This window comes from Pseudophryne corroboree, chromosome 2, assembly GCF_028390025.1.
Source record: "Pseudophryne corroboree isolate aPseCor3 chromosome 2, aPseCor3.hap2, whole genome shotgun sequence".
NCBI lineage: Eukaryota > Metazoa > Chordata > Amphibia > Anura > Myobatrachidae > Pseudophryne > Pseudophryne corroboree.
This window is the reverse complement of record NC_086445.1, coordinates 264,401,771-264,419,937: the sequence shown is the minus strand read 5'-3', so window position 1 is coordinate 264,419,937 and position 18,167 is coordinate 264,401,771. Positions and strand designations below refer to the sequence as shown.

The window sequence follows — 18,167 nt, the reverse complement described above, 5'->3', positions numbered from 1 at the left end:
CGAGCTCCGGGACCCGTTCGCGGCCGCGGCGGGACCCGGCGGACCTCCTGCGGGCGTCCCACACACCCTCTGACCAGCGGAGACCCTCCCCGGACCCTCAGGTACCTGCAGAGGCCCAAAAGCTCCCCTCCTGTGCCTGGAATAGCAGGTAGAAAGAGTGTCTCTCTCTGCTGTGTGCCCCGTGAGCTCCCGGCCGGGCACGCTTTAAACATACTGCCCTGCTCAATCTCCGGTCCCCGGAAGCTCCTGCACCCGTACTGCGCCTCCCCGCACCTGAGACCCCACCGTGAGCCATTGTCTCTGAGCCGCGGGACGACCTGGACTCTCCCGCGGGCCGAGGCCTTGTCTCCCCTCCAGAGCCGGGGACTCGATTTTCACGGCGTCCGACGCGTCCCTCCCGCGCCTCCGTTCACGGACGCAGCGCGGCCCGGGGAGCTCCATCCAACCCTGCTACTCACCTGTGGCTGCCCCCATCAGGAAGGGGGACCCCTCCGCACCCGGAATCCAGTACTGCGGCGGTCCGGAGCTGACTGTGAGGTGAGCTGCCTTGATCTCCCTGTATGCGGTGGCCATCTTGAATGCCCATACATGGGAAGGCACCCTGTTGCTGATCACAGAAGCCTGTAGTGGGGACTCTTAACACTTTGCCTGGCCCCTCATGAACATATCCCTCCCTGTGCATTTACAAGATTGCTGGCTTTGTGCTTGGCCTTACGTCCTCTGCCCCTGTGGATACAGTGGATTGTCCTATTTCAATACCTCCACACATCGTGGGATTACTGGGCTTTGCTTAACCCTGAGCTCTCGGGGAATGGGAGTCACCGCTGGCCGGGTCTCTAGTTCTCCCTGTGTAGCTCCTCTGTGATGTCCATGTGAAACACCTTTATTTCTCTGCAAGGCACTGGGCCCTACCCCATCTTCTTCACAGTTTTTTCTATACATCTATACATTGCCACTCTGAAATATAGTGGTCATGTCTAACAGAAACCGTAAAGCTCCCCCTGGAGACTCCTCATCTTTCTTTGGCCCTAAAATGGGCAAAAATGTAAATCAGCACCCGGTTTCGCCTGGAACTCTGCAGGATGCGGGGTCCTCCCCGTCCAGATCTGACTCTGCTCTCACTGTTGACGCTGATCCCTATGACTCTCTAGTACGGAGGATTGCGACCACATTCAGAGTTGAGCTACGTGCGGCCATCCAGGAACTTAAAACGGAGATATCCTCCCTGGGATCTCGTACTGACGCTTTAGAACGTAAAACTGATGATATCTGCAATTATCAGGATGTTGTTACTCAGGAAGTCTCGGAATTGCGGTCGGAAGTCGACCTCATGCGCGAAGAAGTCGAGGACCTGGAGAATCGCTCGCGCAGAAACAATTTGCGAATACGCAACGTACCAGAGTCGATAGATACAACTGCGCTGTCTGAGTATCTCCTGGGCCTATTTCATCAACTACTCCCGGACCTCTCGGAGGATCAATTCCTGCTGGACAGAGCGCATAGAGCTCTCCGTGCAAAACCACCCTCGGACCAACCCCCGAGAGACATTGTCCTCCGCATGCACTTCTTCCACGTCTAAACAAAAGTGCTCAATGCTTGCCGTGGCGCCCCTGCTATCCCATATAAAAGATCACACCTCCTCATTTTTCAAGATCTGGCCCCCTCCACTCTCAAAAAACGGAGGGAGATGTTACCCGTCACTAAGGCCTTACGCAACCGCCAGATCCTATACAGATGGGGATTTCCGTTTGCTCTACAGTTCTCCTTCAACGGTCGGAATCATTCTGTGAAGAATCCTGACGATGGCTTGTCGGCTCTCAGACGATTGGGGCTCTTCTCGACTTCTCCTCCTGCATCATCCTCAGATTCCCCTGAGGGCCAGAAGTCGAGATCGCCCCCACGTGCCGAATGGTCGACCGCCCGCTGATTACACTACTCGCGTTCAAGACTTTCAGGTTTTTGTTACAAGGACTAGTAGAATTTCTTTTTCTGGCTTAATGTTATAGAGATGATGTTTGTTTTCTTGTTTATACTGTATCTGTGCCTTTTGCCCCTTCTCCCTGCGCAGCGGCATGGGGTTCTCCTTTTACACTTTCACAGCCTGCCTTCCCGGCTCATGGTTTCACTGGCCTTGTGACGCTATCGTACGAGTTTTCCGGGGTCGCCTCATGCCGCTGTTCAGCGATACTACGATTGACTTTGTTGATGATAATTGTCTATCTCTATTAACTGCTACATGTCTTTGTCCTTTTATGTTCATATATTATACTGTGATAGTTTATCCTGACACACTAGGGTATTGTTCGTCCCTCTGCTGGGGTCACTCCGTTACTGGAATGGACCCTCCCTAGTTTGAGTTCTTTCAGACCCTATCCACAAGTTATTGGGGTTTCCCCCTTTTGCCTTGCAGGCCTCCCTCCCCCATGCCCACGTTAATGACCCACGTTCTATTGCTGTTTTGGCTGGCTGACAGCTGGCATACCTCTGTTCTCATCTCGGCCTCACCCCCACAACACCCGGACCCCCTCCTGTACAGATGTGGTCCTATGGTGGTGTTGTATGTCGTGTCCTTAGGACTGCGACCTTTTCCAGATACTCGGTTGGCCACACGGCATCCGTTCCCCTCGTTTTTTACCCCTAACTTCCCCTGTCCTACTTATACCCCCCCTACTCAGCTTTGCACTGCACTCTGGGTGGTCAGACCTCCCTTGAGCCGAATTTTTCACTGGCACCCTCCATGACTCTTAATATTGTATCGTTGAATGTCAACGGACTAAACTCCCCCCAAAAGCGAACCATGGCCGTCCAATTTTTTTTAAAAACAGAAAGCTGACATAATTCTTTTACAAGAAACACATTTTAAAACTGTACATCCCTCCTTGGCCTCGAGAGCCTACCCTCAGGCCTTCTACTCTACAACTCCCCAAAAACGTAAGGGTACTGCTATCCTGCTACATGCTTCACTTCATTACGCTATTGAGAACTCTTTTTATGATCCCAAGGGTCGCTTCAATATTGTTGTCTTACAACTTGGGAACTCCTTTCTGACTGTCGCCTCGATTTACTCCCCTAATATGGAGCAGGGTGCCTTCCACAGCGATTTCCGCTCCCAACTTGATAAACTAACAAAGGGCCGGGTAATCATTGGTGGGGATTTCAATGCCGTGCCAGATTTAGTATGGGACCGTACTCAGTCTCATGTCCCTAGTCCTTCGACAGTTGGGGAATCCAGACGATTAGCTGACTACATAACGTCCTTGGGATATTACGATGCTTGGAGGGTATTGTACCCGTGTGAACGTACGTACACTCATTACTCTATTCCCCATGACCTTCACTCTAGACTTGACCTTTTTTTAGTGGACTCTTCCACTGTACAAGGCCTGATTAAGGCCTCGGTCTCCCCGGTGGTGTGGTCAGATCATTTAGCGGTTTCATTGACCGTTAATTTCTCCCCTTCACCTCCCACAACTTTCCGTTGGAGATTGAACTCTACTCTCCTTCTGAAAAAGGAATATCTCATTCAGACTGATGGAGTCCTGGAGGAATTCTTCTCCTTGAATTCCACGGACGATATATCTTCCGCAATAGTATGGGAGGCACATAAGGCCTCCATTCGGGGTCATTTTATATCTTTAGCTAAAGCCCAAAAAATGCAGGATCGCCGGGCAGTTGCGGATCTTGAGCACCAAATCAAAGAGCTAACGATCCGACATCAACAGACGCCCAGACGCTCTTTATATAGCAAACTCCTGGCTCTCAAAGGCCAATTATACCAAATCTTATCTGCCAAAGCCGCTAAGACCATGCGATGGTTACAACATAAGTTCTACTCTAAGGGTGACAAAGCTGACTCCCTCTTAGCTTCCCGCTTACGCGCTCGCAAACAGAGGAACAGGATCCTCTCGCTAAAAGATCAACATCACAAGCTGACTTATGACCCTCAGAAAATAGCCCACTGTTTCAAGGAATATTACCAATCCCTGTATAACCTGCCTACTCCAGACGACTCCATTAGTCTGCAAGAGCGCATAGACAACTTCCTTTCTTCCTGCCCCCTCCCGGTACTTTCTAAACAACAGATGGGTTTGCTCAATGCAGAGATCACTGCAGAGGAAATTGATCTTACAATCAAATCATTGAGGAATGCCTCAGCTCCGGGTCCAGACGGTCTGCCGGCTTTATATTATAAGAAGTTTAGTAGAATTCTGACCCCGGCCCTGACAGTATTGTTCAATGCGATTCTAGCCGGTACACCCTTTGATGGCTCCACTACTAGAGCTGAAATAGTGGTCATACCTAAATCTGGACGCGACCTCACGGAATGTGGCAGCTATCGCCCAATATCGCTGTTAAATTCCGATCTGAAACTATTTGCGAAAATACTTGCAAACCGTCTTGCGGGGATGATCTCTTCCCTGGTTCATCCGGACCAGGTCGGCTTTATCCCTGGCAGACAGGCCTTTGACAACATTAGACGGGCGATTGATACTCTGCACTTTGCTGACTCATCTAAAATCCCCTCCCTGGCGATGGGGTTGGACGCTGAAAAAGCGTTCGACCGCATATCTTGGTTATATATGGATTGCACCCTTCGACGCTTTGGTCTTTCGGGCCGTTTTCTCACGGGCGTAAAATCTCTTTACGCTTCCCCGTCAGCTTGTGTCCTAGTGAATGGCCTACTGTCCCCTCCATTCTCGATTACAAATGGCACGAGACAGGGCTGTCCTTTATCACCCTTAATTTTCGCTCTAATGATAGAACCTCTGGCGTCCCGAATCCGCAACTGCCCAGGATATCTCGGGGATCACAATAGGCTCCTCTCAGTTTAAGATCTCTCTATATGCGGATGATATTTTACTTACTCTGTCGAACCCGCTTATCTCTCTCCCAAACCTTTTCAAAATTATACAGGAGTTTGGTGTTATTTCCAATTTTAAAGTCAACGCTGCTAAGACAGAGGTATTGGATTTTCATCTGCAAGCCCCGTTGAAAGCTTCCCTATTTAGTAACTTCAAATTTGATTGGAAAAAATCCCGCTTGAAATACCTAGGCATATATCTCACCAGACAATATTCCCAACTGTATACGGCTAACTATCCTGGGTTGATTCATAGTGTCACTAGTGATCTCCTGAGGTGGTCTGGTCAGTTCATCTCATGGTCTGGCCGAGCCAATGCCCTGAAAATGAATGTCTTACCTCGCCTCACCTCGCCTCTTATACCTCTTTCAATCGCTCCCGGTGAGGATCCCTTCGCATGTGTTTTTAGATTTGCAGAAGAAATTCTCACACTTTTTATGGTTAGGCAAAAGACCTCGGGTTCGACTCAAGACTCTATTTAACAGGGCCAGGGAGGGTGGACTTGGAGTGCCCAATATTAAATTGTATTATTATGCGGCCCATCTTTCCCAGGCCGTTCTCTGGCATTCGCACATATCTTCCCGTAGATGGGTCCAATTGGAATACGAACTTGTTCTTCTATGGATCCCTCGCTCTCACAGGCCCCCTGAATATACTAATTTCCCATCTATAACATTCACCATCTCGCTATGGGACAGGCTCACTAAGATCTTTGATCTATTGTCCTCCCCTCCCGCTCTTGCACCTCTCTGGGACAACCCACTGTTTGCCGGAGGAAGGGTCTCACATGCCTTTCAGCATTGGTTAGCTCATGATCTTCTGTTTATTAACGATATAGCACTGTCACGCTCTTTTCCAGCTTTCTCAGACCTACAGAGTCGATATGGCCTCCCCCCACAATGTTTCTTCCAGTACCTGCAACTACGTAGCTTTCACTTAGCCTTTCTCCAATCGCATAGCTCTTTGTCCCGATCCCCTCTGGAATCATTATGCTTCCTTCGCTCTCCCTCTAAGGGCCTTCTGTCATCAATATATCGCCTTATGCTTACTCATAACCTACCCACATTGGCCCCTCACGAGATAGCTTAGGAAACTGACTTGAGGACCACATGGAGACAGACACCTGGGAACAGATTAAACAGAACTTAGTTTCCTCTGCGACCTCTATTAGACATAGAGAAAATTAATTTAAACTATATGTCCGTTGGTACTTGGTTCCGACATGACTAAGTAGAATATTCCCTTCCGCCTCGGATAGGTGTTGGAGGGGTTGCGGGTTGGAGGGTACCCTGCTCCATATATTTTGGGACTGTCCCAGGATAGCATCACTCTGGAAGGCCATCCGGAGATTGATTTTGCGAATCACTGGAGTGGACATGCCCTCTTCCCCGTCTTTCTTTCTTTTCCCGAGACCCATCCCCGGAACACCGAAATCTTCACAAAAGCTCATCTGGCATATCACGACCGCACTGAAATGTAAAATAGCTTTCCACTGGAAGTCGCACACAATTCCATCCATCGCGGCTGTGGTTGCTGCCGTCTGGGATACTTACCATATGGAATTCCTCTCTAGTGTGGTTGAAAGCAGTTCATCAGCCCTTACTGATATCTGGTCCCCATGGTTGGCGTACTATAAATGCCCCCCCCCCGTTGACATACGGTTTTTGATATAATTACTTTAATATTCTTCGCTCTCTTACTTGGTGTCCATCCTAACTCGCATATTTGATATCATATGTTTGCATTGCTGTACCCCACTCCCTCTCCCCTCCCTCCCTTTTTCCTTATGTCTTCCCCTCCCCCATCCAACTGTTCATTGTCTATTGTACTCTGACAAAAAATTTCAATAAACAGTATTTACAAAAAAAAAAAAAAAGTCAACGCACTGAGGCGGGTGTCCAGTATTCCTTATGGACTACGAGAAAAGGATTTACCGGTAGGTAATTAAAATCCTGTTTTTAACTCAGAGTCCTTTAACAATAGGGGTAACATTTAAATAGGATATAATAACCTAGGGAATGAGATCATCTTTATTAAATGGCATCTACCAATGTGGAACAACGGTAAGTGTTTCCAAGCTTATAAATCGGTTAGAGTGTGGTTAATAACTGCAGGAAAGTTAGCTGCATAAAGATTTGAAGGACTAACAGGTATGTGAAGTCACAAATAAATCAACACGGTACTTGCCCACCTGAAAGGGAATGAACCGTTCCAATCCTCTACACCAGGCCTGGCCAACCTGTGGCTCTCCAGCTGTTGTGAAACTACACATCCCAGCTTGCTCTACCACAGTTTTAGCATTCCCTAATAGCAAAACTGTGGCAAAGCATGCTGGGAATTGTAGTTTTACAACAGCTGGAGAGCCACAGGTTGGCCAGGCCTGCTCTACACAGTATCCACATGTAAAGCTAGTGCCTCCGTTTTGGATTTATTAATTACAAAACCTGATACAAGTTCAAAGTCATATAGGAGCTGTAGATAACCAGGTAAAGCTACCTGAGGGTTAGCAAAATACAATGATAAGTCATCAGTATAAACTGACACTTTTAATACATGTTGACCGATTTCAATCCCCCGCCATTCTGTGTGTAAATAAAAATGATGAATAAGGGGATCTAAGGCTATAATAAAAAGGAGAGGGGAGAGCCCTGCCTAGTTCCACGATGAAAACAAAAACTCTCTGTTCAAACCATAAACCCCTTAAGTGGTGTGCTAGGAAATCTTCCGGGGCCAGCGCTGGCCACCACGGAAGCTTTCCGGGCAACGTCACTTCTAAATTCCCTGGGGACTGCCAGCACTGATTACACGACGTCCGGAAAATCAGCATAAACCATTACAATGTTAAACCCGCCCCTCCGGACTCCTATTGACGGGGAGGACGGGCTTAACTGTTTAATGGTTTATGCTGATTCCCATGCATCGCAAGGCGGCCGGGAATCAGCGCTGATGCTGGTGATTCCCCTCTGCACTCCACCCCTGCATTCCCCCTATTAAACCCCCCCCCCACCACCACCACTGAAGATGTTAATGGTAAGAAACACTGTAGGAGTATTATATAACATATGGAAGAATCTGACAAAGCCGGAGCCAGAATTTTTGAAAATGTAAAACACTAAGCATATGTGACCAAGACACCCGGTCAAACGCTTTATCAGCGTCACAACTAACTAAGAGGTATGTACCGGATGGCATTTTAGTGAGCAAGACAAAGCTGCTATCACTTGGCAGATGTTATGTACCGAAGATCTTCCTTTCACAAAACCAATTTGTGAAGGGAGAAGCAATTTAGGGTGTAAATATTGCAATCTTTGTGCCATAATGGACAACAAGATTTTTAAACCTTTATTTAGTAAATATATATGGCAGTATAAATGTACTGACATAGGATCCTTGCCCGGTTTAGGTAAGATTATAATCCTAGTTTGGTTATAAGCAGGAGTAAAAGCTTTACCAGATAGAATAGAATTAAATAAAGTCGATAGCTGAGGGACCAGGTGTGGGTACAGTAGTTTGAAATATATTCCGCACTAAGCCCATCTGGTCCTAGAGTCTTACCTGTAGCCAATCGTCCAACCAAAACGGCCAGAATTTCCTGCTCAGAAGACGGTTCAGTAAAGGAGTCCCTTTCCTTCTCAGTTAACACAGGAGAACCAGCCGTTCAGAGGAAATCCATACCCAGGGTCAGGTTATCTGGTGGTGCAGTATATACATTTTTAAAGTAGTATAAAAACGAAGATGCTATATCAGGGGTAGATGTCAGAACACATTTATTTGAGAGGAGCTTCGAAATATTAGTGGTGTGAATTGCCACCCTGTTGACTCAGAAGGCCTCTCACGGATGATATAGGGCAGAATATAGGGTAATGTTGCTCACCCAGTTAATAGAAGAAGCCGCTGGGGTCTGTGGTTACGCTCCTGTAGGCTGGATGTGAGCCAAAGCTTCAGGACATTGTTAGTGCGTCCTCAGAGGTATATTGGCAGCAGCCGCAGTCAAATGTGTAGAAAGTCAGCCGAGTGGTGTGCCTCCCCATTCCCTGTGGTCAGTGAAAGTCGGGAAATTCAGACGGATACCACTGAGAATTCTCAAGACCTGGCCAATAAGATGGTACCAGCGGCATCTATAGGAGCAGCTGTGCCCCACTTCCATAGTAGGAGCAGTCCGGAGCCAGGTGCAACGGCTGAACGGGGGCTCAAACACCACAGAGCTCTGCAAAACTGCTTCACTCATCTTGCCCTCGGAAGCCAGTCCTCTCTTTTAGATGCTTTTTACCACTATTCTATAAAATTCAAATACATATTAAGATCACTTAATATGCCTTTGTGTTTTATAAAATAGTGTTAAAAAGCATGTAAAGGAGCATTAAAATTAATTTGAACCTATCAAAATCCCCATGCTTCCGAGGCAATGAGGATTCAGTTACATTTACCTTACAGCCACTTCCCACTTCAACCACTAACGATACATATCTAAATTCACATGTTCCCTGAAATCTGATATTTATATACAGATGTGTCCTCATACACCTAGCCTTAATATGCCATGCAGTGCAAAATGCCTGGCTTGAGTGAGCCACCAGGTCCCGTGCAGCTTTGCTAACATCAGGCATCTTGTTTTTTTTCTTTACTGTGCTGATTAATTTGATATATGACAATTTGTAAATTGTTGGTGACTGAGTCTGTTTACGGAGCAGTACAGAACTTGTATTGGAAAATAGCTGCGGATGCTACAGTACATTGTAGCACTTCGTGTACTGATTCAGAGACTCATTTGCGCACAGATATACAATTGGGCTCGGTATGTGTTACCGGCAGATGGGATGCCGACTGTCAGTAAACTGACAGCGGCATCCCGTCTATCGGACTCCTGGCAGCAAGGCACCGAGTCCAATCGCGGGTTCGTTATGCTTGCCACACTTCGGGCACGGTGGGTCGCTTTACTCGCCACAGGTTATATTACCACTCGGTTGGTGGCGGTTGATTCCCAGCCGGCGTTTTTTTTTCACCGGCTGTTCTGGATTCCGGCGTTGGTCTCCTGAAAGCTGGGATCCCGACAGACAGTATTTTAACTGCATCCCATACAATTTGGGAGATGGTTGATAGACAGACATTTACATGGTCAACAGTCAGGTCGACATGAAAAAGGTCACATATGGTCGACATGCGTCTCTTCGGGTTATTACAACTGGTGCTGCATTTACTATCCATGTCACAAACTATTACCCTTAGTAACCTTGTGGTGTGCTAAGCGAGCTCGCGAGGGGACGCATTTCACAAATTTGGGTGAGAGATGTTTAAAAACAAAATGACAAAGACTTTTTACATGGTGATCTTTTGGACCTGTCGACCATTTTTCATGTCAACCCTTTGACCCTGTCGACCTTTTGACTGTCAACTTAATGACTGTCGACCTTTTTAATATCTCTTTTCTTCTGAATCACACCCATACAAGTGTCATATATCACATTAATCAGCAAAGTCTCTGCGTGCATCCTAGTCGCATTGCATTGCGATTAAGACACATTTTTGGCAAAAAAGATGGCCGATGCGAGAAGATTCTCACGTGACATGGCGTGCCAAGAGGGGCTGTTTGGCTGGGCTGCAGCAAAGATGTATCAGGACAGATCTGTATATTGAATATAGGTATAAAATTTGCAGAGTCTCCACATGCTCACCAATGGATGCAAGCGTCTGCTGCATATTTGAAAAGTCACTTGTATCTTTTTGGCAAGGTGTATGAGTGTCTGGGAGGATGATACTTTGGGATATTTCATATTCGTATGATCCATATACATCTGTAACACGAAGATGCTTACTTGTGCAATTCACGCATTGTCCAAAAGTTCTGATTTCATAATAACAAGCAAGAGTTCATTATATGTTAGATGACTGAATGACACTGTTGTAATCATGATATGTTTCCTAAAAGTATTAGGAAGGAATGTTGACGGAATATTTCTACTAAATAAACTAAAAATAAAGCCTTGTTACAGTATCTCATATCATTTCACTAGGAATCTGTAATGTTACTGATGCGTTTTGTGTTTCAAAGATGTCAATGGCTCCTAGAGAATTGTTAGGCTGCATTATCATGGTCATTAGTACAACCAACTGACTGGCTGCTCCACTGTTGGTAGGTGAAGGGAGCACACTAATTACAGGGTGTGTTTCAGGTGTAGTATTTTTGTTATGAGCAAGAATAAGAAGTCCTCATAGTTATTTACCTTTTATTTATTTATTTTATCTTAAACACATTTGTGATCTAGATATATTCTTTTCATTTTGTGATAGGTATTTTTGTGATTAATATTAGTTTACAAAACAACACTTATTAACATTTATGAGGTGACTTTAATGGGTTAATCTTCTTGGTGTTTACCCTCATCTCTTGCTTTCCTATAGTTTAGACGCTGGTGTTTTCCTTATCTGTTTATTCAGGGTTTGTTTAATGTTATCTAATTTTATTTTTCCAAAAGATCCCAAATATGGTACCTCCTTTGATGCCAGCCGTGATGCTACCCACGGTAACAACCAGTACTAGTACGGTCAGTATTTTCAGTTAAATACTTTTTTCTGCTCACACCCTATATACCTCGGAAGTTGTTTTAATGGTAGCTTGAGCTTGATTGATATTCCAGTTCTGGATGATTGATTTGCCAGTTCTGGATAAGTTCAATAAATAGGATAAGTAAAGCATATAAAAGACTTTTATTGAAAGACTGATATCCCTCTGTTATTTTACCTCAGACGCTTTGCAGCTGACAGCAGGAAATACACATTTGACAGACATTTGGTTCCTACTATTTCAATTTTTTTTTTGCTTTTTTTCTTATTTAAACATCTTTTTATTGAGATTTTTGAAAATTTGCATTCAAAATTGTATTATCAAAAAAAGATGAAAAGAAAAAGCAGTGATAACACGTTACATCAGAAATATACATTAGCATGGAGTAGAATAAAAGAAGACCGAGGGTGCCCGTTTCCAAAAAAAGTGCGGCGTAGGAAGGAAAAATAGGGGTAGGAAAACATTCAGTGATAAAATATGGTAAATAGGGAGGAAAAACAGTAAATAGGGAGGAAACATCTAGAAGGCGGGTGCAATACAAACCTAAAATCGACAAAATAGAGTATATGAGGTAAAAGAGGACGTAATGTTGCAGAGATGAACCATGGAAAGTAGGATCAGTTAGAATATAGTAGCTGTCACACTCAGTATTTTTAAATAGTTAATAAATATTCGTTTGAATCCGGGATGCCAGTTGATCTGTATATACCCCATTTGTCGTAGAATTTTAGCACTCCTTAATCAGTATCTGGTAGCATGGATCTCCTTATCAAATTATAATAGCCTAATTAACCAGCTCTTCACACAACCAATTAATGAGATATTTAGAAGTCCCTTTCTGTAAGGTAGCTACTGCAATAATTACAGTGAGAAGAGGAATAGCCAATGTTTTCCTAGCTCCCAAGTCCCAATAAATGAAGTTAGTAAATAAAAGTGCCAAGGGGTTTGGTTGGACAGATATTTAAAAACAGAAATTAATAGGGCAATTGACCAGTTTCATATTGTATCATGTGTTACATTTGTTGGGATACATATGCTCTGTTCATAGTTTTGTGATGAACCTCCTGTAGCATAGCAGATCGCAAATGCTTCATCATAAAGTTGAAATAATGTATAATATCAGGAGGTGAAGAGCAAGAAGGGTTATCTTTAAATCAGCTAGTAATAGTTGGACCCCTAAGTTTTTGGGTGATTGCTCTATTTATTGCTAAAATAAGTTGTTGAATCTGCTGATGCAAATACATAGCTATCTCCACGCTAACCAGCCAGGAACTTACAGTAAATGTGCTGTTGATTTTAAGACTAGGGACACAGGATGAGTTGGTTTGCCAGCTTGCCGAACTTTGTAGAACAAAACAATTTCAACGCATATTATTTGAGATGCTATCCGTTTTTAACAAGCTGTAGTTCAAGGCAGGTATAAATGAGCTACCTACAGAACTTCAGAAAATTGCACACACAGAATAAATGTGATGCTTTAGGTCGTTGTAAAGTCAAGAAAGTCTACTTATTTGTAACCACTGCAATGCAAATATACTCACAAGCAACTTACCAAACCACTAACTTTATCACTTGGCCAAAGTACTAATAAGATATACCTCTGAACAACTAATTTACTATCATCCATTAGTCAGTTTTTATTTTTGGTTGCCATGGCTTGTAAAGAAGAAACACGAAAAAATTGTGTAATAATTATATATGTAAAGGCATGTAGAAGTGGTAATACACAGGCTTTTTGTCTGATTTCATTGAGTCCTTTCTGCTGTATTCATTGTTGTAGTCTGAATCCATGTATCTTTTGCTGCAACACACAGAAGACGCAAAACTGATCTTGTTGAAGACCAATAAAATGACATCATTATTATTATTATTATTATTATTTATTGTTGTTGTTAAAAATATTTATATAGTGCCACTAAACTTCATAGTACTGTGACAACTTGGGAGGAATCACATCCAGCGACCAGCGGTATGGTAAAAACAGTGGACTGTTTATTCACTGCAGCTTAGCAGCTACTACACAGCAGGTAACAAGTCTGGAATTACTGCAGGTCACAAATGCCATACAAGATTAAGCAGTTACAGCAACAGGTTTGTCACTCTGACTTACAATTGACATGCATAAGATCTGTGGACCATCCAGGCCCTGGCACCCTAATGCTAACCACCACCCCAGCCGATTGCCTGGCCATCTTATCCGGCGTCAGGAGCACTGTGCTGTGTTTGCAGCAAAGCTTTATCCCAGCTCACAGGTTGTGAACCTCAGCACACGGTAAAACCTGGACTACACCCAGGTAGTCATGTGGTGAGTATTGCCTCTGACTTATGTCACCATAGCCTACCTGCCACAGTACTTAACAATTGATATCAAACGCAGTAGTAAAACAAGGCTGGCCCTTAACAGACAGACAAACAGAACAAGGCCCTGTCGACAAGTGTACAATCTGTAGGACAATATGAGTTTGATACATGAGGTTACGTTGCAAATAATTCATGGAAGTATATACTGAAATAAGTGAAGAGTTGAATGTTGGTGCAGTGTTATTAATGGCTTTATTGGTGCTATGATGAATACATCAGAAAGGAACCTGTGACTCTAGGAGTCTTGTATAAGTAATGCCTTGAAATAGCTTGCAAGATATTCCACATTAGTAGAAATGTAAAATCCACAACACTCCTCTAAAATAAGGTAACCAGTCAACTTTGCTGCCTTCTTGAGATATAACGGCAGTCTAGAATCTCAATATATATATATATAGTACAAAGATAGGTACAGTATCTCATAGGACAAGTGTGCTAGTAGTGTCTGTATGGATATAAATAATCCAACACTTTAAAACTTAATTTCTCTTACGTCCTAGAGGATGCTGGGGACTCCGTAAGGACCATGGGGTATAGACGGGCTCCGCAGGAGATAGGGCACCTAAAAAGAACTTTGACTATGGGTGTGCACTGGCTCCTCCCTCTATGCCCCTCCTCCAGACCTCAGTTAGATCTTGTGCCCAGAGGAGAATGGGTGCACTGCAGAGAGCTCTCTAGAGTTTTCTGTGGAAAAAGAATTTTGTTAGGTTTTTTATTTTCAGGGAGTCCTGTTGGCAACAGGCTCCCTGCATCGTGGGACTGAGGAGAGAGAAGCAGAGCTGGCTTGTCAAGTTGGGCACTGCTTCTAAGGCTACTGGACACCATTAGCTCCAGAGGGAGTCGGAAACACAGGTCTCACCTGGGTTTCGTCCCGGAGCCGCGCCACCGTCCTCCTCACAGATGCCGAAGGTAGAAGTGGATAGAGAAGACAGAAGACATCTTAGGCGGCAGAAGACATCAGATCTTCATGAGGTAAGGCGCGCAGCGGTAAGCTGCGCGCCATTGCTCCCAGTCACACACACACACAGCAGCACTGAAGGGTGCAGGGCGCAGGGGGGGGGCGCCCTGGGCAGCAATAAACCTCACATTTTGGCACAAAACAGTGGCATTAGACTGCGGAGGCAGTAAATCGCTGATCCCCCGCCATTTTATTGAAAAATCACTGGGACCGAAGCCCGCAGTCGGGTGGGCGGTGCTTGATCCTCAGCACTAACCAGCGCCATTTTCTCCACAGAAGCTACATGAGAAAGAAAACGCTGGCTCCCTGGTCTCTCCCCTGCTGAACACAGGCTGGAAAAAAGAGGAGGGGGGCACTTTGGCGACGCAGTGAGTGGGAATTGACATAATATATATAAAAAAGCGCTATCTGGATATATATATATTTTCTTCCAGTGTTGTTAAGCGCTGGTGTGTGCTGGCATACTCTTTCTCTGTCTCTCCTTAGGACCTGGTTGGGGTTTTGTCCCCTTATAGGTTAATCCCTGTGTGTGTGTGTGTGTGGGGGGGGTGTCGGTACGTGTATGTCGACATGTCTGAGGCGGAAGGCTTCTCCAAGGAGGAGGTGGAGCAAATGAGTGGTGTGTCCCCGTCGGTTGTGCCGACTCCAGATTGGATGGACATGTGGCATATGTTGAATGCAAGTGTGGCATCTTTACATAAAAGGCTTGATAAGGCTGATTTAGGGGGGACATCAGGGGGTCAATCCTCGGATTGGACCGACTCACAGGGCCCGTCGGGGTCTCAAAAGCGTCCTTTAACACAAGACACTACTACCGACACGGATTCTGATTCCAGTGTCGACTATGACGAAGTAAAATTGCACCCTAGGGTGACTAAAACCATTCAGTGTATGATTGTGGCAATAAGGGATGTGTTGCATATTGTGGATGAACCCTCGGTCCCCGACACAAGGGTACACATGTTTAAGGAAAAGAAACAGATTATTAACTTTCCCACATCTCATGAATTAAATGAATTCTTTGGAAAAGCTTGGGAGACTCCGGATAAGAGACCGCAGATCCCCAAAAGAATTTATATGGCATACCCTTTCCCTAAGCAGGACAGGGAGATTTGGGAATCACCCCCCACTGTGGACAAGGCCCTGACGCGCTTGTCCAAGAAAGTGGCGCTACCGTCTCCTGACACAGCGGCCCTTAAGGACCCTGCAGATCGCAGGCAAGAAACTACCTTAAAGGGTATTTATTCTCATACGGGTGCTGTGTTAAGACCGACGATTGCGTCGGCATGGGTGTGTAGCGCAATTGCAGCTTGGACAGATGAGCTGACAGATCAATTTATCTATTTATAATTTATAATTTATCTATGGATAAGGATACTATATTCCTAACTCTAGCCCATATAAAAGACGCAGTCTTATTTATGAGGGATGCTCAAAGGGACATTGGATTGCTAGTTTCTAGGGCCAATGCCATGTATATCTCAGTGAGAAGATCCTTATGGACTCGCCAATGGACGGGTGATGCGGATTCCAAAAAACATATGGAAGTGTTACCCTATAAGGGTGATGTATTGTTTGGGGATGGGCTGACGGACCTGGTTTCCACAGCTACAGCAGGTAAATCAAATTTTTTACCATATATTCCCCAACAGCAAAAGAAAGCACAAGTCCAAAAGAGGTCAGGGATCCTCTTTCCTCGCCAGAGGTAAGGGCAGAGGCAAGAGAGCACCTGCTTCGGCAGGTGCCCAGGAACAAAAGTCCTCCCCGACTGCTCCAAAAACCACAGCATGACGCTGGGACTCTCCTGAGGGAGTCCGCACCGGTGGGGGCACGTCTTCGACTTTTAAGTCAGGCCTGGGTCAGTTCGGACCTGAATCCCTGGGTGTTGGAAATAGTTTCCCAGGGTTACAAATTGGAATTCGAGGATGTGCCCCCGAGCCGATTTTTCAAATCGGCCCTACCAGCTTCCACATCGGAAAGGGATGTAGTGTTAGCTGCAATTCAAACGCTGTGTATACAGCAAGTGATAATCAAGGTTCCCCTGCACCAGCAGGGAAGAGGTTACTATTCAACCCTATTTGTGGTCCCGAAACCGGACGGTACGGTCAGACCGATTTTGAATCTGAAATCCCTAAACCTGTACATAAAAAGATTCAAATTCAAAATGGAATCTCTCAGAGCAATAATAGCCAACATGGAGGAGGGGGAGTATATGGTGTCTCTGGACATAAAGGATGCGTACCTTCATGTCCCCATATATGCCCCCATCAGGAATACCTGAGATTCGCTGTACAGGATTGTCATTACCAATTTCAGACGTTGCCGTTTGGATTTTCCACGGCCCCGAGGATTTTCATCAAGATAATGGCGGAAATGATGGTGGTCCTGCGCAAGCATGGAGTCACAATTATCCCATACTTGGACGATCTCCTGATAAAAGCGAGATCAAGGGAGAAATTGCTGAACAGTGTGGCGCTCTCTCTGTGAGTGCTCCAGCAACACGGTTGGATTCTAAATCTACCGAAGTCACAGTTGATTCCGACAACTCGACTACCGTTCCTAGGTATGATACTGGATACGGAACAAATGAAGGTCTTTCTCCCAATAGAGAAAGCCCAAGACATCCAGAACATGGTCAGAGACCTGCTAAAATCGAAAAGGGTGTCAGTTCACCAATGCACTCGAGTTCTGGGGAAAATGGTGGCGGCCTACGAGGCCATTCTCTTCGGAAGGTTCCATGCAAGGACTTTTCAATGGGACCTTCTGGACAAGTGGTCCGGGTCCCATCTGCACTTACATCGGAAAATAACTCTGTCCCCAGGAACCAGAGTGTCCCTCCTGTGGTGGTTGCAAAGTGCTCACCTGCTGGAGGGTCGCCGGTTCGGGATTCAGGACTGGATCCTGGTTACCACGGACGCGAGCCTCCGAGGATGGGGAGCGGTCACACAGGGAAAGACTTTTCAGGGTCTTTGGTCAGACCAGGAGTCCTGTCTACACATCAATGTATTGGAACTCAGGGCCATTTACAACGGCCTTCGACAAGCGGAGAGTTTTCTTCGAAACCTACCGGTTCTGATTCAATCAGACAATGTCACAGCAGTGGCTCATGTGAACCGCCAAGGCGGGACAAGAAGCAGAGTCGCGATGGCGGAAGCCACAAGGATACTTCGCTGGGCGGAAAATTATGTAAGCGCTCTGTCGGCTGTCTTCATTCCGGGAGTGGACAACTGGGAAGCAGACTTCCTCAGCAGACACGATCTCCATCCAGGAGAGTGGGGACTTCATCAAGAAGTCTTTACAGACATAACACGTCTTTGGGGAACTCCTCAAATAGACTTGATGGCGTCATGCCTCAACAAAAAACTTCGGAGGTATTGCGCCAGGTCTCGGAACCCTCAGGCAGTAGCAGTAGACGCACTGGTAAC

The 18,167-nt window shown here is 45.5% G+C and overlaps 1 protein-coding gene across 12 annotated transcripts in view; it reads left to right on the top strand.

Moving 5' to 3' along the window:
• Window positions 1-18,167, top strand: part of PRPF40B (pre-mRNA processing factor 40 homolog B) — a 380,564-nt gene that overhangs the window by 75,520 nt on the left and 286,877 nt on the right. For all 12 annotated transcript variants that reach the window (XM_063952768.1, XM_063952770.1, XM_063952767.1 and 9 more), the window contains one exon: window positions 11,335-11,403. In XM_063952768.1, the coding sequence (XP_063808838.1) occupies window positions 11,335-11,403 (69 nt within the window). Of the gene's footprint in view, window positions 1-11,334; window positions 11,404-18,167 lie in introns of those variants that run through there.